Source organism: Callorhinus ursinus, unplaced genomic scaffold (genome assembly GCF_003265705.2).
Source record: "Callorhinus ursinus isolate GAN/ISIS: 27379988/994484 unplaced genomic scaffold, GSC_fseal_2.0 scaffold5, whole genome shotgun sequence".
Classification (NCBI taxonomy): Eukaryota; Metazoa; Chordata; class Mammalia; order Carnivora; family Otariidae; genus Callorhinus; species Callorhinus ursinus.
The window spans coordinates 9,130,338-9,153,130 of NW_027397067.1; the positions used below are offsets into that span (position 1 = coordinate 9,130,338).

Below are 22,793 nucleotides of genomic sequence, written 5' to 3' on the forward strand. Positions count from 1 at the left end.
GATTGTTCTTTTCTCATCGATTGGTCTTGGCACTCTTGTCAAAGATCATTTGGCCGTATATGTGAGGGTTTATTTCGGGGCTCTCTATTTTATTCTATTGGTCTGTTTGTCTATTTATGCCATTAGCACACTGTGGATTATTGTGGCTTGTAATACATTTGAATCAGGAAGTTGTGAGGCCTTCAACTTTGTTTTGCTTTAATCAAAATTGTTTGGGTTATTTGGGGTCCCTTGAAATTCCATATGAATTTTAGGATGAATTTTTCTATTTCTGAAAATTGTCATTGGGGTTTTGATAGGGATTGTGTTGAATTTGTAGTATGCCTTGGGTAGTATGGACAGTCTTAAAAAATATTAAAGTCTTCTGATTAATGAACATAAGATATCTTTCCACTTATTTATCCCTTAATTTCTTTCAGCAGTATTTTGTCATTTTCAGTGTACAACCCTTTCACCTCCTTGGTTAGATTTATTCCTATTTTCTTTTTGATACTATTGTAAATTGGACTTGTTTTCTTAATTTCCTTTCCATATTGTTCATTGTTACTGTATATAAATGCAAGTGATTTTGGTGGTCATTTGTTTTTAAATAAGTATTTACATTATAAAGAATATTTAGAAACTGGAAAATAAGAAAAGCTTTTAAAAAATAAAAAGAGACGTCCACAATTCCCCAGACAACCAGCCCCAGACAAACAAAAACTTCCTTCTTTTTCTACATGTTTTGAAAATGATTTGTTTGTTTAAAATTTATAACCAAACTGATAATTTTGTATCTCGCCCCATTCACTTAACAATGTAGTATAACCATTTTTATGTTGCTATAATCACCATAACATTTTTAAGTTAACTATTGTATTGTAATTTATTTAACCATTTTGGACATATATCTTGTTTCAAATTTTGCTCAAAATAAATGGCTCTTAGTGAACATTTTGTTAATTAAAATACTTATTTTGTAGCATTTCCTAGGATGGAGTTCCAGAAGCATAATTACTGAGTCAGTGAATAAAAATATTTTTGAGGTTCTCAATGTCTGTTGCCAAACTGTAAGGGCTTTCCAAAAAATTTCAGTAATCTCTACTGTCACCAGCAACATATGGAAGATTCTGTTTTACCGCAACTTCATTAGCATTAAGAATTTTGTGCATTGTCTATTTTTAAAGCACCCTATTTTCAATTTGCATTTCCTCAAGGACTTGTGAGATTAACATTTTCCTATTTTTCATATCTGTCTCCTAAATGTGTTTTCTTTCCTGTGAATCGATTTTTCAAGATTTGTACACTTCTCTATTAGAGCATGGTGATATTTCATTTTTAGTTGTATGTGTTTGTTATAGAAAAAGGATTAACCTGTTGTCAGTCACATTTTGACCAAATATTTTTCTCAGCTCATTGTCTTCATTTTATTTTATTTTAATATCCAGAAGTTATCATTTTTATGTAATTAAATGTGGCAATCTCTATAGTTCTTACACTTGCTTGTAGAAAGTTTAGAAATTGCTTCCTCCTTCGAATTTGTATTAACTATTCAATTCTGTCTTCCTTCAGTCTTACAGATGCTCTCTAATCCATCTGGAAATGATTTTAGTGTGTGGTATGTAAAGTATTTATTTAAAAAAATATATAGTTTTAGGAAAACCATCGGTGGTAGGCTAAAAGCTCCCTGAAAACAGGAAGCATGACTTTTTCACTCTTTGGTTCCCTCCACTTTCCCAGACAGAAGACTCACTAAACACAGCCTCTGTTTCCTCTGGCTGCAGCAGCCAAGTTACAGTCGGGAAAGATGGGTCCCCCCTCCTTCCCTCTGCTCAGAGACACCAACTGCTTGTCCCCTTGCTGTTATCATGACAGTTCCCCGGGGGCTGTTGCCTCTGTCGTCCCTTGCGGACGTCTGCCTTCTCAGAAGCAGGGAAAAGGCTACCCCAGCTGTTAGCCAGCAGCGCCCCCTGGCGCCTCTTTTTATTTTAATTGTTCTGATTTCAATTGTTCATACAACCATCCACCCTCCCCACTGGTAATTTTTCCTGAAGACACCTCAAAAGATCTTCTTTCTCAGTCCCTAAGGTAGCCTAACCTACTTGCCCTGATACTTTTTTCAGAGTAAATTTCTTTTCCATTTGAACAAACTCCTCCTCAGTCAAGGAGATGCCATTATTTCCGAGCTGTCTTTTTATCTTTTTGATAGGGAGAGGTGCAGGGAATATGGGTGGGAGCCAGCTATTAGCCCCAACTTCTTAGTGATCTCTTCCATGAAGTCTTTGAGGCTTTGTACAAACAAAATCCTAGTCTGGCCCTCCTACTGCTTTCACCGATGCCTGCAGTTGTGAGTTCCAACTATAGGTCTGACTCTGGGATCTCATTAAAGAGTTAAAAAAAACCAACTCTTTAAAATTGAATTTTTATTGCCTAAGGAGGAACCTGTAAAATAAGGAGGTGGAGAGGATGCAAATAAATGAGATCTAAAAGTAGTTCTCAAATCTAATTAAAGCCAATACTGGATAACACACCTGTTAGAAAAATAAACTGTTGAATGTCTCTCCATCATTTTCTCTCTTACACCCTAGTCAAGGTGCTAAGGAGTGCCAGAATGGCCAAAATATGAACAGCAAGAAACCCAGAAGACAGATCCTGAACAATCCATGAATTACATACTCAAGCCTGAATTCAGTAGACTCTATCACAGAAACAGAATTGTCCTTGTGACAGGTAATTCTAGCTCAAGTTAATAGCAGGAAATTCTGAAATAATTATGGAAAGATACACTCCAGTAGACAATTAATGAGTTATATGATCTACCTATATACAGTAGACTAGAGTGACCCTGTCATGACATTCGTTTGAGAAATAGGGGAGAAAACAGGTTATTTTCTTGTCTTTTTTTCCTAATGGTTTATTCTTCAGATTGTGGCAGAATCACAATTTCTTAAGGACTTCAGTAAAGATTACTCAATGTTTGACAAATGTTTGGTCAGACTGACTGTACAGTGTGTTCTAATATGATTCACTGTTCCTGAAAGGGGGAAAATCTACTTCCAGTTCTGAAGTCAAGGAAATTCTGTAACTTGACTCCTCTGTAAGGGGACTTGCTTCTGGCATTGGCTGCCATTATTCTGTCAAGTTTTTCTCTCCTTTCCCTTTAAATTTCTTCTGGCTCTACTCTATTATTCCATAGACCTTTAGGTTTTCCCTCTTTGTAATTTGATGCCCTATTCAGCAGTGTTCAGGAAGCTGTCTTGCTTTACTTTAGTCTGCTGCTTCTGCTTTCCTTAGCTGAATGTGTAGCTTGTTCCTTCTTTTAGCCTTTTCCCCTTTTGAGGGAGCCTGTACTATTTCATCATGCTATTATAAAGAAAGTATGGATTTCACATAGTGAGTTGATTCACATGTATCAAAGTATCAAAGAGAATATTTAGCTTAGTTACTTTGATTTTTTCTTAAAAGTCATTTCATAGAAAAAGCATGTTCAAGTATTTCTCTATCATCCACCTTTTCCTGAGACACACCCACAGACTTATTTTCTTTTTCTTTCTCAAATTTAGTTCTACTTTTCATCAGTTATACATGAACATCAGTTAAAGAGTCAAACGGTTGCACTGGGATTATTGCAAAAAATTTTTAAAAAGGCCTCTAGGATGCCACACCAACTCTTGGAGTCCTGCAACCATTTTCAACTTCTTTTTGCTGTTGGTTTTGGTATGTGTGTCTGTGCCTGGAAGTAATGTACTTATGTGGACATTTTTTTTTTTTTAGTTTTTTTTTTTCTTTCTTAGTTTTAGGAATTACCTATTGACTTCTGTCTTCAGAAGATGAGGATTTAGGTTTTTCCCCCACTCCTATCTCCAGTACCTATGGTCAAAATTCCCCTCCATTGGTCCTTCCTTCATTGTTATATTGTTTTGTACTTTGTTGTTATAACCTTATTTATAACTTTGGTTAGATCGACATACAATGTTGCATTATTATAGCTACATAAGGCTATTTTGAATTGAACCATTTGTTATGCCATATTTGCTTTTCTTGTATTGCCCAACTATTTGTGTCCCCTGAAGTTAATAAATTTCTTGTTTCATTTGCTTTGTTTTCTCTGTACTCATCAGTTAACCCCAAACTCTCCTCAAATCGTGGAAATGTTCTTTCAATGTACTCAAACACAGATAATCATTAGTTTCATCTTCTTGAGTCTTCAGATCTGCTGTAATCTGCATCACTGCATGATTGACAGCTTGTGATCTTCATTCACCATCATCTTTGGAGATTCCCTTTGTCTCTCTATTGAGTTGTAACTATTTCTTGGATCCCATATATTCTTCTTCTTCTTCTTTTTTTTTTTGGTTTATACATTTGCTTTGGTGGAATACCTCCTCAAGTAGTTTCCCATGCCTGGAAAGGATTTCAGTCGGATGCATATTCACTCGATATTTTGGCTGGGTATAGAATTCTAAGTTGGAAATGGTTTTCCCTCAGAAGTTTGGAGGTGGCAGCCTCTATTGCCTTTTAGGAACCTTATCTTTTGTATGTGGTTTTTTGCGGGGAGAAGCTTTTAGGACTTTCTCATTGTCCCTACTGTTCTAAAATTTTATGGTAATATGCCTTCATGTAGATTGTTTTCATTTATTTTCTGGGCAATCAATCCTGCATCTTTTCAGTCTGGAAACTTTGTTTCCTAAATTGTCTGTCGATAATCTCCTGTTTTCCATATTTTCTCTTCTTGGAACGTCTATTATTTGGATGTTAGACTTTCCAGACTGACCCTCCATTGTCTTGTCTTTCTATTTTTAATGTTTTCTCTATTTTCTGAAAGATTTACTTATCTTTGTGTATCAATTTTTCCAATGAATTTTTCATTTATGTTATCATTGCTTTAACTTCCAAGAGCTCTTTACTATTTTCCAGGGTTTTTTTTTAATAAAACCCTATTCTTTTCATGTTGCTAATACTCCCTTTATATATATATGTCTTTGAGGATAGTTAAGGTTTTTTGATCTTACTCTTTCATATTCAAGACTTTCTTTAAAAATAAGCTGAGCTTCAAAAAAAATAAGTTGAACTATCTGCTCCTATTTAATAATAGGGTACCAAAAAACTGGTAACTTTGTACATGTGGATGGACCATTAAGAATGAAAGCCTCACTGTAGGTTATTCTGGCTGTTTTATTGGGGAACTTCCACTGTTGGATTATTCATATTTCTTGGACTATTCGTATTTCTTTGCCTACAGAGTATTAGCTCAGTTGCCGGATTCTGTGAACTTAACCAACCAATGCTAAGACCTCTGGGCATTCTATGCTACAACTCAGGTTGTATCTCAGTTTCCTCTACTGCTGGCTCAGGATTAAGCATTCTGGGGCATACTGAACTTGTCAGCTTCCAAGATTTTGTTTCTATAATTTGCTCTCTCAACTTCTTTGTCCTTATGAATTAATGCTTTAAAAAATTCATCGACTGTCAATACGGAGCTCTAGGAGGGAGAAGAGAAAGATAAATGGGTATGTTTTGCCCTTTATCATTCATTGGAAGTTCCAAAATTTCCAGGATGGTCAGGCAATTTTAAATTTTGGAAATGTATTTAATATACCAATAATGAAATCAGTATCCACAAAGTTTTAAATTAAATGTAGTATTGCGTGACCTCTTCAACTAGAATGCCATATCAAACCCTGGGTCTGTGTTTGTGCCTGGGCTTTCTCATGCTGTGCCTGCCATGGTGCTGAGGATATATTGGGTGATGAAATATAGCCTTGCTGAAAATGTGAGTACATGGATAAGAATGATTTTTATGATTAGATTTATGTGAAGGAAAGTAGTAAGTACAGACTATAACCATTTTCTTTTTTTCAGTCTTGAGCACCATATACTTCTCAGATATCTTTTCTGTTTCCTTTTTTTAAAAAAGATTTTATTTATTTATTTGACAGAGAGACAGTGAGAGAGGGAACACAAGCAGGGAGAGTGGGAGAAGGAGAAGCAGGCTTCCCACTGAGAAGGAACCCGATAGTGGTCTTGATCCCAGGACTCTGGGATTATGATGTGAGCCGAAGGCAGGCTCTTAACAACTGAACCACCTAGGCACCCCTTCTGTTTCCTTTTAAAAATCATCCTCAACTGCATTATTCTACTATTTGTACAAAGTAATGCCTTAAATAGTAATTTTCTTGGTTGATTTTTATGAATTAGATAAAACAAATTGTTTAAACATTTGAAATAATGAAGCTAAGAATAAGGCATTTCCTGCCCCTATCACCATCCTAGGTGCTAGAGTGAAATGGTTAAGGACAGGGGTTCTGGCCCTATCCTTTAGCTGTATGATCCTAGGTAAATTCTTAATCTTTCTGTGTCTGTCTCCTCAATATTTAACAAGGAAATAGCAATAAATATAGGAAATAATAGTAGTAAATATCTTAAGAGTAGTTTTGAGGATTTAATTTGATATCTATGTAAAACACTTTACAGTTCCTGGTACATAATGCTCTGAATAGAGTTAAGCTCTGATGTTGATGATTCTTCTAAGCAGTAAAGATAGTAATTGCAAGAGTGATGGGTGCTGTGGAGATGCAGAGTATGACGGGAATGTTTATTGGAGGATGTAACCTAACCTGGATGAGCTTTAGTATTTTTCCTTCAGAGGTCATTGCCGTGGCGGCTGCTCTCTGCTTTGAATCTGAGAAAGGCCAGAAAGAAGTGAATTTCCTGGCACACTTAAAAGCGTGTTTACCATGATTTCATTGGCTCAAGGGAAGCTGGACGAAAGGAACAATTAGGTGAGAGGATTCAAGGTGGTTTAAGGCAAACTTGTACAGATTGAGATTTGACTTTATTTTTAAATTTTGTTACTATTAAATGGTACTACTTTTGAATAGGCAATGCATTCATATGGTTCAAATATCAAATTAATAGAAGGGATATGCATTAAAAACTCTCTTTACCATTCCTGCTCCATCTATCTCTTTTCGTACCACAGATAATAACTTTTATTTTGTTTTTCCTTCTAGGGTTCTTATACAAATACAAAGAAATATGAATATATATTCTTATTTTCCTTCTTTCTTTCACAAAAGCATAGCATGGCATACTGCATTTGTTACTGTCTTACACCTTGCTTTGAATTTAAAAATACACTATGCAGATTTCTCAGTAACAGTAAAAGCATTATTCTTTTTGCTCACAAGCAGTGTTTTGGCATTTGGATGTATCATAATCTAACCATTTCTTATGGAAAGGTACTTGACTTGCTTCTAATCTTTTGCCATTACAAAAATGCTACAATGAATAAGCTTGTTCATATATCTGTGAGTATATCAACAGGATACATTTCCAGAAGTAGGATTACTGGATCACAGGGGAAATGATTTTGTAATTTTAATAGATGTAACCAACTTACTTTCCATAAAGTTTATTACAATTTGTACTTCCACTAGCAATGTCTAAGAGGACCTAGTTCCCCATGCCTCAACAATGATATTTTTCAATTTTTTACATTTTGGTGATCTATTTTCAATTTCTATAATGGAAAATGGTATCTCAGAATAGCTTTAATTGGAAGTCTCATATATTTAAGGACTATTCATGTTTCTATTTCTGTGAACTGATTGTTCATCCTTTGTTTTTTTTTCTTATCAAATTCTAAGAGCTCTTTTTATGTTAGGGAGATTAGCTCTTTGCTGTGATTTGAAGTACAAATACTTTCCCCTCAGTTTGTTATTTCTCTTTTGACCTTATCTATATTGTTAATTTTTTCCCATGTAGATATGTCCTTCTTTTTGTAGTTGAGAATACCAATTATTCCCTTCATGGCTTTGGAAACACTTTTCCATTCTAATGTTATAAAGGAATTTACTCTTTTTCCTCCCTCTGGTAGTTCTCATTAGTTCATTTTTTACTCTTAAATCTTTGACTCATTGAGAGTATATCTGTATGTTGTGAGATCTAGACCTAATTTTTGTTCCAGTTGGCCACATAGCTGTCCCAACATAATTTCATTGAAAAGTCCATCTTTTCTTTTTTTTTCTTTTTTCTTTTATTATGTTATGATAGTCACCATACAGTAAAAAAGTCCATCTTTTCCCCACAGATTTAAGAAACCATCTTTATTGTATACCAAATTCCCATATGCATATGAGTCTTTTTCTGGACATTCCTTCTGTTTGAATGGTCTGTGTATTCATACATCATACCACAATATTTTTATTACTTAGATTGGTACTACATATTAATGTTTAATAGGGTTAGTGCTTCCTTATTGCTTATCTCTTTCTGAATTTTTCTGGCTCTTTTTGTTTTTTTGTTTTTCAAATAAATTTTAGAGTCAGCTTGTCTGATTTCCAGTTGGAGATATACACACACACATATATTGAAAATTGCAATCATTTTAAAATTATAAGTTAATTTAGGAAGAATAGCCACCTTCATATTAAGTCTTAATTTTGTTGGAAAGTCTTCCACGTAAAGATTTTGCACATTTTTATTAAAATTATACCTACATTTTTTCTCTTTAATTGTTTTATTTTTCAATAATGCTAAACTTAAAGGAAAGTTGCAAGAATAACACAAAAGTCTCCCAAATTCTCTTCAACCAAGATTCCCCCAATTGTTAAATTTGACCACACTTACCTTTTCTCTTTATTCTGAACCAATTATTTTTTATTCTGAACCAATTGAGAGTAAGTTACAGACATGGACACCTCATTAACCTTTTAGTATTTCAGTGAGTATTTCCTAAAAGCAAGAACACACTTCAACATAACTGCAGTGTAACTATGGAAGTCAAGAAATTGATATAATGTGAGCATCTAATCTAGAGACTCCATTCAAATTTTGCCAGTTGTCCTAATAATGTCCTTTATGGGACCATGATCCAATGCAGGATTATGTGTTATATTGGATGGTCATGTCCTTCTCAGTCTCTCCTTGATAGTTTTGAACTACACAGGCCAATTTGGGTTTGTATGTTTTTCCTCGATTTGAATCAGGTTGTATATCTTTCTCAGGAATATCACAGAAATGGTGCTATGTTTCTTTCAGTGCACCATATGAGGAGGCACATGATGTCAATTTATCCCATTGTTGGTGATATTAACTTGATTAAAATAGCTTATATCTATCTATATCACTTGTAAAATAATGTCAGCAAGTCTTCTCCACTATAAGGATAATAATTAATTAATAAGTATTTTATACTTATTAGCAATTCTGTTGTAAGGTAGGACTTTACTTTCTCCCTTATTTAGTTAATTATTCATATTAGTATGAATTCCTATTTCATTCACTATGATTATTTGTTCCTACTTTACTTGCTATTATTATTTCAATGCTCAAATAGTCTTAGGTTTGGCCAGTGGAGACCTATCCTGTGTCATTTTGACATGTTCCTCCCATTCCTGGAGCACTTTCTTATTTGGGGCATAAGATGTTCTAGGTCCATTTTGTGTTTTCCTGCTCTGGAATCAGTCATTTTTTCAAGAAGCTCTGGCTTCCTTCTAATGTGAATAATTAAGAATTTAGAAACTAAAAACTCAGAATTCACAAAATAAGATCTGGTGCTGAAGTCGGCTTCAAAATATCATTATTGTAGGCCCTCTCAAAGGACAGAGCTAGGAAATACATGTATGTGCATATACATATATACACACATTTATGTCTATTTCTGTATCTATCTGTGTCTCTCTAGCCATCTATCTCTATTAAAAACTGTGAGTTCGGGGCGCCTGGGTGGCTCAGTTGGTTAAGCGACTGCCTTCGGCTCAGGTCATGATCCTGGAGTCCCGGGATCGAGTCCCGCAAGGGGCTCCCTGCTCAGCAGGGAGTCTGCTTCTCCCTCTGACCCTCTTCCCTCTCGTGCTATCTCTCATTCTCTCTCAAATAAATAAATAAAATCTTAAAAAAAAAACTGTGAGTTCACACTGATACCTCCTATTTCAATCCAACAGAATACAATTTCTTATGGACTTCCTCATTTCTGTACTTATAGCCCCCTTCTCCAACAGTTGTGAAATATGGTTCCCATTATCCTCAATATGTTCACTTCTTCAGCCCCTGGGTATACAACTAATATCCCTCTCACACTGGCCAAATAGCCCAAGTATCACCAACCAAGCAGGCCATGGATGTGTCAGGAAGGATATTTTCTCTTGTTCAATGCTATTGTAAAAGGAATTCTCTTCTATAAATTCTGGGTTTTTAAAAATTGTTTACGTATTTGAGTCTATTGACTCATATTAATTTTTTATTATTGAAATATAGTTGACATACTTCATGTTAATTTTATATAGTGCTACCTTACACAATCTTTTCGTTGCTCATTAGTTTTTCTATTAAATCTTTTTATTTTCAATTATACATCCTGAAAATAGAATCTGTAAACAGAGTTAGTTTTCCCTCTGTCTTTACAATTATTAGACCCTAAATTTCCTCCTTTTTTCTAATTTCATTGACAAATAGAGTGTTAAATAGTAGGTTAGTAGAGGACATACTTATGTTATTCTTGACTTTAGTGAGAAGGCCTCCAGGGACTACCCATTAAGATGGTGGCTATTGGGCTGAAATGTGTGTGCGTTTTATGATTGTTAAATTTTTATTTAGATAGTACAAATCTTGTAAACCTTTCACCCAGCTTCCTTTAATGTTAACATGTTATATAACCATGATACATTTATAAAAATTAAGAAATTAACATTGGTATGTAGAGTGTTTTAAAAAATGTTAAGGATTCCTCTTTTTTTGGTATCTTTTTAAAAACTGGGAATGAATGTCTAATTTTGTCAAATGTCTTCTCAGTATATATTCTTATTTTTTTTCTTTTGACCAAGTAATATAATGAATTAATAGATTTTTATTTTTTAATTTTTTATTTATTTTATTTTATTATGTTATGTTAATCACCATACATTACATCATTAGTTTTTGATGTAGTGTTCCATGATTCATTGTTTGCGTATAACACCCAGTGCTCCATTCAATACATTCCCTCTTTAATACCCATCACCGGGCTAACCCATCCCCCCATCCCCCTCCCGTCTAGAACCCTCAGTTTGTTTCTCAGAGTCCATAGTCTCTCATGGTTCGCCTCCCCCTCCATTTCTCCCCCTTCCTTTTTCCCTTCTTACTATCTTCTTTTTTCTAACGTGTAATGTATTATTTGTTTCAGAGGTACAGGTCTGTGATTCAACAGTCTTACACAATTCACAGCACTCACCATAGCACATACCCTCCCCAGTGTCTATCACCCAGCCACCCATCCCTCCCACCCCCACCACTCCAGCAACACTCAGTTTGTTTCCTGAGATTAAGAATTCCTCATATTAGTGAGGTCATATGATACGTCTTTCTCTGATTGACTTATTTTGCTCAGCATAATACCCTCCAGTTCCATCCACAGCGTTGCAAATAGCAAGATTTCATTCCTTTTGATGGCTGCATAATATTCCATTGTATACGTATACTTCATCTTCTTTATCCATTCATCTGTCGATGGACATCTTGGGTCTTTCCACAGTTTGGCTATTGGGGACATTGCTGCTATAAACATCGGGGTGCACATACCCCTTTGGATCACTACATTTGTATCTTTGGGTAAATACCCAGTAGTGCAATTGCTGGGTTGTATGGTAGCTCTATTTTCAACTTTTTGAGGAACCTCCATACTGTTTTCCAGAGTGGCTGCACCAGCTTGCATTCCCACCAACAGTGTAGGAGGGTTCCCCTTTTTCCGCATCCCCGCCAACATCTGTCGTTTCCTGACTTGCTAATTTTAGCCATTCTGACCGGTATGAGGTGGTATCTCATTGAGGTTTTGATTTGGATTTCCCTGATGCTGAGTGATGTTGAACACTTTTTCATGTGTCTGTTGGCCATTTGGATGTCTTCTTTGGAAAAATGTCTGTTCATGTCTTCCACCCATTTCTTGACTGGATTATTTGTTCTTTGGGTGTTGAGTTTGATAAGTTCTTTATAGATTTCGGATACTAGCCCTTTATCTGGTATGTCATTTGCAAATATCTTCTCCCATTCTGTCAGTTGTCTTTTGGTTTTGTGGACTGTTTCTTTTGCTGTGCAAAAAGCTTTTTATCTTGATGAAGTCCCAATAGTTCATTTTTGCCCTTGCTTCCCTTGCCTTTGTGATGTTTCTAGGAAGAAGTTGCTGCCGCTGAGGTCGAAGAGGTTGCTGCCTGTGTTCTCCTTTAGGATTTTGATGGACTCCTGTCTCACACTGAGGTCTTTCAACCATTCTGAGTCTATTTTTGTGTGTGGTGTAAAGAAATGGTCCAGTTTCATTCTTCTGCATGTGGCTGTCCAATTTTCCCAACACCATTTGTTGAAGAGACTGTCTTTTTGCCATTGGACATTCTTTCCTGCTTTGTTGAAGATTAGTTGACCATAGAGTTGAGGGTCCATTTCTGGACTCTCTATTCTGTTCCATTGATCTATGTATCTGTTTTTGTGCCAGTACCATTCTGTCTTGATGATGACAGCTTTGTAATAGAGCTGGAAGTCCGGAATTGTGATGCCACCAGCTTTGCTTTTCTTTTTCAACATTCCTCTGGCTATTCGGGCTCTCTTCTGGTTCCATACAAATTTTAGGATTATTTGTTCCATATCTTTGAAAAAAGTTGATGATATTTTGATAGGGATTGCATTAAATGTGTAGATTGCTCTAGGTAGCATTGACATCTTCACAATATTTGTTCTTCCAATCCATGAGCATGGAACGTTTTTCCATTTCTTTGTGTCTTCCTCAATTTCTTTCATGAGTATTTTATAGTTTTCTGAGTACAGATCCTTTGCCTCTTTGGTTAGATTTATTCCTAGGTATCTTATGGTTTTGGGTGCAATTGTAAATGGAATTGACTCCTTAATTTCTATTTCTTCTGACTTGTTGTTGGTGTATAGGAATCCCACTGATTTCTGTGCATTGATTTTATATCCTGCCACTTTACTGAATTCCTGTATGAGTTCTAGCAGTTTTGCGGTGGAGTCTTTTGGGTTTTCCACATGAAGTATCATATCATCTGCAAACAGTGAGAGTTTGACTTCTTCTTTGCTGATTTGGATGCCTTTTGTTTCTTTTTTGGTCTGATTTCTGTGGCTAGGATTTCTAGTACTATGTTGAATAGCAGTGGTGATAGTGGACATCCCTGCTGCGTTCCTGACCTTAGGGGGAAAGCTCTCAGTTTTTCCCCATTGAGAATGATATTCGCTATGGGTTTTTGATAGATGGCTTTTATGATACTGAGGTATGTACCCTCTATCCCTATATTCTGAAGAGTTTTTTTTTTAAGATTTTATTTATTTGACAGAGAGAGCATAAGCAGAGGGAGAGAGAGGGAGAAGCAGGCTCCTTGCTTAGCAAGGAGCCCGATGTGGGACTCGATCCCAGGACCCTGGGATCATAACCCGGGCCAAAGGCAGCCGCTTAATCTACTGAGCCACCCAGGCGTCCCTACTCTGAAGAGTTTTGATCAAGAAAGGATGCTGTACTTTGTGAAGTGCTTTTTCTGCATCTATTGAGAGGATTATATGGTTCCTGTTCTTTCTTTTATTAATGTATTGTATCACATTGATTGATTTGCAGATGATGAACCAACCTTGCAGCCCAGGAATAAATCCCACTTGGTCGTGGTGAATAGTTCTTTTAATGTACTGTTGGATCCTATTGGCTAGTATTTTGGTGAGAATATTTGCATCCATGTTCATCAGGGATATTTGTCTGTAATTCTCCTTTTTGATGGGGTCTTTGTCTGGTTTGGGGATCAAGGTAATGGTGGTTTCATAAAACGAGTTTGGAAGTTTTCCTTCCATTTCCATTTTTTTGGAACAGTTTCAGAAGAATAGGTATTAATTCTTCTTTAAATGTTTGCTAGAATTCCCCCAGGAAGCCATCTGGTCCTGGGCTCTTGTTTGTTGGGAGATTTTTGATGACTGCTTTAATTTCCTCAGTGGTTATAGGTCTGTTCAGGTTTTCTATTTCTTCCTGGTTCAGTTTTGGTAGTTGATACATCTCTAGGAATGCATCCATTTCTTCCAGATTATCTAATTTGCTGGCATAGAGTTGCTCATAATATGTTCTTATAATTGTATTTCTTTGGTGTTGGTTGTGATCTCTCCTCTTTCATTCATGATTTTGTTGATTTGGGTCATTTCTCTTTTCTTTGGATAAGTCTGGCCAGGGGTTTATCAATCTTGTTAATTCTTTCAAAGAACCAGCTCCTAGTTTCGTTGATCTGTTCTACTGTTCTTTTGGTTTCTATTTCATTGATTTCTGCTCTGATCTTTATTATTTCTCTTCTCCTGCTGGGTTTAGGCTTTCTTTGCTGTTTCTTCTCTAGCTCCTTTAGGTGTAGGGTTAGGTTGTGTATTTGAGACCTTTCTTGTTTCTTGAGAAAGGCTTGTTGCTATGTACTTTCCTCTTAGGACTGCCTTTGCTGCATCCCAAAGATTTTGAACAGTTGTGTTTTCATTTTCATTGGCTTCCATGAATTTTTTTAATTCTTCTTTAATTTCCTGGTTGACCCATTCGTTCTTTAGTAGGATGCTCTTTCGCCTCCATGTATTTGAGTTCTTTCCAACGTTCCTCTTGTGATTGAGTTCTAGTTTCAAAGCACTGTGGTCTGAAAATGTGCAGGGAATCATCCCAAACTTTTTGTACCAGTTGATACCTGATTTGTGACCTAGGATGTGATCTATTCTGGAGAATGTTCCATGGGCACTAGAGAAGAATGTGTATTCCATTGCTTTGGGATGGAATGTTCTGAATGCATCTGTGAAGTCCATTTGGTCCAGTGTGTCATTTAAAGTCTTTATTTCCTTGTTGATCTTTTGCTTAGATGATCTGTCCATTTCAGTGAGGGAGGTGTTAAAGTCCCCCACTATTATTGTATTGTTGTCCATGTGTTTCTTTGCTTTTGTTATTAATTGCCTTATATAATTGACTGCTCCCATGTTAGGGGCATAGATATTCACAATTGTTAGATCTTCTTGTTGGATAGACCCTTTAAGTAGGATATACTGTCCTTCCTCATCTTTTATTATAGTCTTTAGTTTAAAATCTAATTTGTCTGATAGAAGGATTGCCACCCCAGCTTTCTTTTGGTGTCCATTAGCATGGTAAATGGTTTTCTACCCTCTCACTTTCAATCTGGAGGTGATTTAGGCCTAAAATGAGTCTCTTGCAGACAGCATATTGATGGGTATTGTTTTTTTTTTTTATCCAATCTGATAGCCTGTGTCTTTTGATTGGGGCATTTAGCCCATTTACATTCAGGATACCTATTGAAAGATATGAATTTAGTGCCATTGTATTGCCTCTAAGGTGACTGTTACTGTATATTGTCTCTGTTCCTTTCTGGTCTATTTTACTTTTAGGCTCTCTCTTTGCTTAGAGGACCCCTTTCATTATTTCTTGTAGGGCTGGTTTCATGTTTGTAAATTCCTTTAGTTTTTGTTTTCCTGGAAGCTTTTTATCTCTCCTTCTATTTTCAATGACAGCCTAGCTGGCTATAGTATTCTTGGCTGCATATTTTTCTCATTTAATGCTCTGAATATATCATGCCAGTCCTTTCTGGCCTGCCAGGTCTCTGTGGACAGGTCTGCTGCCAAGCTAATGTTCCTACCACTGTAGGTTACAGATCTCTTGTCCTGAACTGCTTTCAGGATTTTCTCTTTGTCTCTGAGACTCGTAAGTTTTACTGTTAGATGTTGGGGTGTCGCTCCAGTGGCTAAGCGGGGGGTGGAACCCTCGCTGGGACAGTGTGGTCTCAGGACACCTGGGGTCACAGAAAGACCAGGGATGCCTGAGTGTGGCAGAGCTCCCAGGTATCAGAGCTGGGAAGCCTGCTGCAAAGACGGAGCCAGGAAGCGGGCTCTCAGCTCGGGCTTGCCATAAACCGTGATCCCTGTCACAGTCGGGCCACTGCTCCTCCAGCAAGGACCCAACCAGTGGCAGATCGGGGGAGACTCCCCTTCCTCCCCCAGGAGGCGGATGATGAGAGCACACTGCAGGAAATCTGCTGGGTTTGGAGACTCCAAATGGGGTTGGGTGCCAGAGATAGAAATGCTCGGTCACATGTCGGGTGAGCACGGAGTGCGGCCGGAGACTGGGGAAACGGGAGTGACTGACTGCTTTTCTCTGGGGTCTCGCTGAGGAGTGGGTCCCTAAGTTCTCAGCTCCTCCACCTTATTTTTGGTATATATAGAAGTTGTTCTCTCTTTTAAAATTTTGGGATATAGTTTCTTCTAGCAGACCAAAATATACCCTAAATCTCTAGTGTATGGCTTTGTTCTAGTCTCCTGCCTGATCACATTCTCTCCTTTTTTTTTTAATTCCTCTTCTTTCTTTTTTCAACCAACTTCTTATCATTTTATAAAATATTTTATAATTTTCATCTTTACAGTCATGTTCCATCCCTTCATCATATTTACCCTTATTTTTGTACATATATAAATTTTTCTTTCTTTAAAATTTTAGGAGGCACTTTCTTCTAACAGACCAAAATATGCCCAAAATCTAGTGTGTGTGGCACTGATCTATGCACCAGCCTGATCATATTTGATCATATTCTTTTTATCTTTTTCTTTCTTTTTTTTTTTCTTTCTTTCCCTTTCTTTTCCCCTGGTTTCAGGTCGCTTCTGATTTGTTTAGTGTATATTTTTCTGCGGTCGTTGTTACCCTGTTAGCATGTTACCCGTGTTAGCGACGTCCCTCAGCAGAGCCGACTTCTAAAAGTTCCGATTTTGTGCTCCGTGGCTCTATCACTTGCTGGTAGTGGCTGACGGAGGCCCCCTCCCCCTGCCGTCTTTCTTCCCAAATATCGCCTCGGATTCACTTCTCCACACGTCCTACCTTCCAGAATGTGGTCGCTTTTCTGTTCAGACAGTTGCTGCTATTCTTTTCTTTGATCTCCTGTTGAATTTGTAGGTGTTCAGAATGGTTTGATAGCTATCTAGCTGAATTCCTGGGACCAGATGAAATTTAGGTCTCCTAATGCCTCCACCGTCTTGCTCCTCCCCCAACTGAATTAATAGATTTTTAAATATTGAACCATCTTTGCATCTTGGAATAAATCTATGTTTATTTATCATGCATGTTTGTTAATCATGTGTATGTGCATGATTTTTATAACTGTTGATGGGGTGCCTGGGTCACTCAGTCGTTAAGTGTCTGCCTTTGGCTCAGGTCATGGTCCCAGAGTACTGGATCAAGCCCCACATCAGGCTCCCTGCTCGGCCAGGAGCCTGCTTCTCCCTCTTCCACTCCCCCCTGCTTGTGTTCCCTCTCTAGCTGTCTCTCTCTCTCTGTCAAATAAATAAAATCTTAAAAAAAATTAACTGTTAGATTATGTTTGCTAATGTTTTATTTAGAACCTTTACACTGATAGTTATAAATGAGGTTGGTCTGTAGTTTCTTTTTAAAGCAGTCTTTATCAGGCTTCAGTGTGTTATTCTCAAAAAGAATTTGGAAGTTTTCTTCTAATTTAAGTTGCACCAAGATTACCTGGTCCTTAAGGTTTGCTAGAAGTCATTGGACTTTGGGTCTTACGCCTTATGGGGTGGGAAGGGGAAGGATTGGACAACTTTCTCTACTCTGTAGAAATTGGCCTGTTTAGATTTTCTATCTTCACTGGTGCCAGATTTGGTAAATTTGTAGTTTTCTAAAATATTATATATTCTTGTAGGTGTTATAACTACTAGGTGTTATAACTACTTGAGACTACAGATTTTCTTTGACTTCATTGTTTTCCTTTGGTTCTAATATATGTGTTTTCTTTATTGTTGCTCTCTGGAGTTCCTGCAATTTTGACTGGCTTTTCTTTTAGATGCACAGTTACTTAAGAGTATTAAAATTTCTAGAAAAAGGAGCTTTTTAAATGTTAAAATTTTGATTTTAAGAAGCTATATTTATTTTTTATGGTCTTGAATGTCTGTGTTACAACCAAATGTATTTTATGAATTTTCAATGTCTTCTACATCATACCTTTCTTTGTGCCCATCTAATCTGTTAGTGTTCTATGGATAATGTTTCAATTTGTTCTTATACTGCTTGTTATTTCTGGTCTGTGAAAACTGTTATTATAATGTTTGGTTCACAGTTATTTCTAACTTTTGTTTCTTTAGTGCGAATTGTATTCTTTGACATTGTTCAATATCCTTCTTTGGCTTCAATTCCATTTTCTCTTATAAAATTGTGGCGCCTATTTTTGGCTTGCATTTAGTTGGTATATTTTTTTTAAAGATTTTTATTTATTTATTTGAGAGAGAGAGAGTGAGAGATAGAGAGCACGAGAGGGAAGAGGGTCAGAGGTAGAAGCAGACTCCCTGCTGAGCAGGGAGCCTGATGTGGGACTCGATCCTGGGACTCCAGGATCATGACCTGAGCCGAAGGCAGTCGCTTAACCAACTGGCCACCCAGGCGCCCTAGTTGGTATATTTTTGTCTGCTTTTAAAAAAGAACTATATCTTACAGCACAAAACTTTTCTTTAATAGGTGAATTAAGCCACTTACATTTATTGATAATGACAGATGAGTTTGATCTTAACTCTCACATTTTATGTTATTTTGTTTCTGTAGTTTATGTTGTCTTGCATTCTATGCTTGGTTCTTTTGCCTTTTTGTTTTGTTTCGATAGTTCTGATTTTGAGGAAGGGTGTTTGTTGTATCTTTGTTCAATTATTTAACTGTATATAATTTCCTTAATCCTAGATGATATATATGAGCTTACTTCTATGAACAGTAATAACACTGACAGTTTATATTCCTTTCCCTCTCTCCTCCTCTGCCCCAATTTAAGTCAACAGCATATCTTTAATACGTATCTTTGTACTTCCTTTGACTGTTAACTATTACAGGTGAAGAAGTTCACATGCTTACTCTACCTCCCGTCAGAGCAGTCTTCCCATAGCTCAAAGACTTCCTTTCTCTCTGACCCCAAAGACCGTATTTGTTTCCTTCAAGTATGTCATTTCTATGGGTTTCTTCAGGCAACCACACCCTTTTCTCTCTCCAAGCAAACTAGGTTTAGGAGGCTTCTGTGCCTGTCTTACATTGCCTGGCCCCACCCCCAGAATGACTCTCTCATGTGCAGAAGGGGCTTTTTTTTTTTTTTTAAGATTTTATTTCTTTCTTTGAGTGAGAGTGACAGAGATAGTGAGAGAGAGAGAACCAGTGGGGAGGAGAGGGAGAAGCAGACTCCCTGCTGAGCAGGAAGTTTGATGCGGGGCTCAATGCGGGGCTTGATCCCAGGACCCTGGGATCATGACCAGAGCTGAAGACAGATGCTTAACCGAGCCACTCAGGCACCTCCACAAAGGGCTTTTTGCTTCCACTTTCTGAGCTCTGCCATGGCTAGACCCTCCTCAACACTCTGTTCCTTCTTTCTATATCAACTCCTGTAAGCTCAGCTCAGTTTGACCTCATCCTGGTCCTCAGGAGTTTTTTTCCTCAACATTTGCACTTCAGTGTGTATCTGTTCTTCAGGACATCTATGTTTGCCAAGACTTTCTGAGATCTGCCACTGACAGGTCCTCCCCTGAGCTATCCTCCGTTGCTCGGTGCACTCTTTTCCTACAGGCTCCGTCCAGTCATCCGGCATCACTGCATACCTTTCAGAGTCTGTACATTTTCTATGTCTCCTCGTGTCACTGATTATGGAGTTTACAAGGTACCTCCCACTTTGGTTTCCAGGAGAAGGGAAGATATTTGAATCTAAGCTGTGGCCATGTTCATTCTGGAAGTGAATTCTGGACCTTAATGCTTTTCATAGAGGATCCTCATGTAGCTCACTGACAGTCTGGTAATGAGGTATTCAGCATAATTAGAATCTCATTTTAGCACAACTTGGTGGAACAAACGGATTTGTCATAATTTTGTTTGTGAGCCATTGTATCTTAAACTTTCCAACACAAACTCCTGTTGCTACAATGAACAGAGGAGGAAATTAGTCATTGGTATATGGGTGGTTTGTTCTCTAAGCTACACGGACAAAGCTGTAGCGGCACTGAACCAATATTTTATGTAGTCATGGACAGCTCCCTTTTGCTTCCCTCAAGAACAGTTCCAAACCACGATCTCCTTGTAGACCTCCTACTCTCAATCACTCTTAACAGAAAAAATAGAAGTCCACAGATGTGAACCTCCCCAGTGTCTCTTTTTCTTATGTAGAAACTTATCTTCCATGGCAGTTGTCCCACCTTCCTTTGCTCACATCTGGGAAGAGATGCTCTTTCTCTGCAAAGCTATAGCCTCTTTTCCTAGGTACTACTTTTCATTTCTTTTATAACTTCTTAAATTTTGTCAGTTATCTTTGTCTCTTCTTGCTTCACTCACACATAAACTCACTTCCTTCATCCCAAGACAACTAAACCAAACCCCAAACCCAAGAACATGTGTATCTTATCCCTTTTGAAAGTTTCTGCTCTCCCCTTTTTCCTCAACAGCCCAAGTACAGCTTCTACATCAAGTCCTCGCCGGAACTGTCTGGTCCATCGGCAATGGCCTTGCCCTCCACAACTCACAGAAACTACTGTTGCTAAATGGAAGTCACAGTGGTCCTAATAACAAAATCCAGTCACCTCATTCTTTTAAATCTTATGTACTGGCAGCCATTGTCTTGAGTCCTAGAATGGGCAGTTTGGTTTTACTTGTCTGGCCTCCTCCATCCAAATGTTAAATTTTACTGTTCCTCAGAGTTGTCATTTTTTTCCCCCTCACATACCGTAAGTCTTTGCTTTGTCATCCCCTTCTGAGTCCAAATAATAAGAAAAAGAGACCCAGTTTAGAAGCATATTAGCACAATTTTTCTATTCATGGCATGTGCAAGTTCAAAATATTACAAGAAATCATCTAAGATATTATTCCTTTCAAAATAAATTTACCTCAATTGGTGAATTTTACATATGAAGGTCATTACAAACAAGAAGTTTTGGGCAGGGGAGCCGAAAAAAAATATTTTTCAAAAAAGTTTTCACTTGTTTGGTTTGGGAGCAAGTAAACTTAATAGTTTACATTTAGGTGGTGGGTATGGAGCATATTGTTTGAATTTATAGAACATTTTGGCATTTTACAGTTCAGTTCTGTTTTGGACAAGCTGGCTTCATCAGTAACAAATTGGAACAAGTGCAGTACTGTTGCAGTAAGCACACTCCAGCGAAAGCAAAGCATAGAACTCTGTGAGGGACTAAGTTTAGTTACTAACAATATTAAGCTGACTACTAGATTTGTAGCTATGCTACTTGTCTTAGAAGAAGCATTTGAGACCAAAAGAAGTTTTAAATAACTTTATTTTCTAAAAATCCGTCCTGCAAATATGGATTTTTTTCTACATGGTCACTAATTTAAAAAACGAATAGAAATAAAGACAAAGCTTATGTCGATACAGGTTAAGAATCAGTCAAATTCAGCTCTTAAAGAGTTAAGGTCGACCAGGAGGAGTTCTGCACTTGGCCGCTGCAAAGCCCTGGCCCTCCAGCAGCGTTGGATGATCTTCTCAAGTCTTTTCCCAGAGATGGAGTCAGTGAAGACAGCTGCTGACAGAGCCGGCCGGAGATTATAGGCCACCACGGCGTAGAGCACGTACTGCCGCTCCCCTGAGTAAGGCGCCTCCTTGGTAGCCATTTGCCAGAGAGTGATGGCAAAGGAGTAGATGTCAGCTTTGGGCGTTAGGGTCTCCCCTTTCAGGAGCTCAGGGGCTCGGTGGGTGTAGGTGCCCCCTAGGGGGTAAGGAGGGGTCTGGAAGCACAGCTGATCTTCCAGCTTCTCTGAGCAACCGAAGTCACCGATTTTGCAGACATCCTGCTCACTGATCAGAATGTTAGCCGGCTTCAGGTCCAAGTGTACAATGTTTTGCGAGTGAAGGAAAAGCAGGCCATTCACAATATCTAGGGAATACTTGAGACACTTTTCCAGATTTAATTGCTCTCCGGCACAGCAGTGAGGCTGCACATCCTCCTCCTCCGGGCAGCTGGTGGCACCGTATATGGCTTGGTGTAAGGTGACATTGCCACCAAACTCCATGATTATGGTGCCTAGGCTGTTAAAGCCTGCAGGCGTGCGCGCGCTGGCAGCCACCACCCGCACGATGTTATCGTGGCGAAGCCTGGCGATGTTGAGCTCAGCCCAGAAACTGCGCTGGGACGCCAGTCGGTTCTTAGTGCACTTGTTCACTAGCTTTATGGCCACCGGAACACCGTGGTAAGTGGCCTTGTACACCGAGCCAAACCCGCCAGCTCCCAGCCTCTGCAGGAGGCACACCTGTTCCCAGTCGATGGAGCACCAGGCCAGCCGGCGTGGTAGCCGTGGCGCCCTGGGAGGTGTGCCACCCAGAGCGAGCTTCCCTGCCTTGCCTGGGAGCTCGGAAGGGCTGCTGCAGGGCCGCGAGTCCGCCGAGGGAGAAAACTCGCTGGGGAGGTAACTGTGCCGGGGAAGAGGCGAGGGCATCGCGCCTTCCGACTGGACCCCAGAGTGGCTCAGGTAAGTGAAAAGAAAAAGGGTGGGCGAAAAGGGGAAGCATCTCTGACTACTTTGCTCCACCCAGCGTTTTTCTCCTCTTCCTTCATTTCCCCCAAATGAGCCACATCTGTGCTGTTACTCAGCAAGGGTTTTTATCAGATGGGGGGAAACAATCTGAATGAAGCATAATCCTCCTGTTTAGATGAAAATATTTCCCTTTAACACTTAAAGTGACTTCTTATAAAAACAAGCTCTCCGCTGAGAAGAGTTCGCCAGATAAACAGCACTGAGCTGCCCGTGGACTCACCCCCGCCTCCTTTTCCACGATTTCCTTAATTATAATAAAACAGGCTTTTTT

General features: G+C 38.2%; 1 protein-coding gene across 1 annotated transcript; it reads right to left on the minus strand.

Annotated features, from left to right (window-relative positions):
* Positions 1 to 21,373: 21,373 nt before the first annotated feature.
* Positions 21,374 to 22,423, minus strand: MOS (MOS proto-oncogene, serine/threonine kinase). The gene has a single exon (XM_025871412.1). It carries the CDS (start codon positions 22,421 to 22,423, stop codon positions 21,374 to 21,376), a length of 1,050 nt encoding a protein of 349 aa, XP_025727197.1.
* Between the last annotated feature and the right edge of the window lie 370 nt (positions 22,424 to 22,793).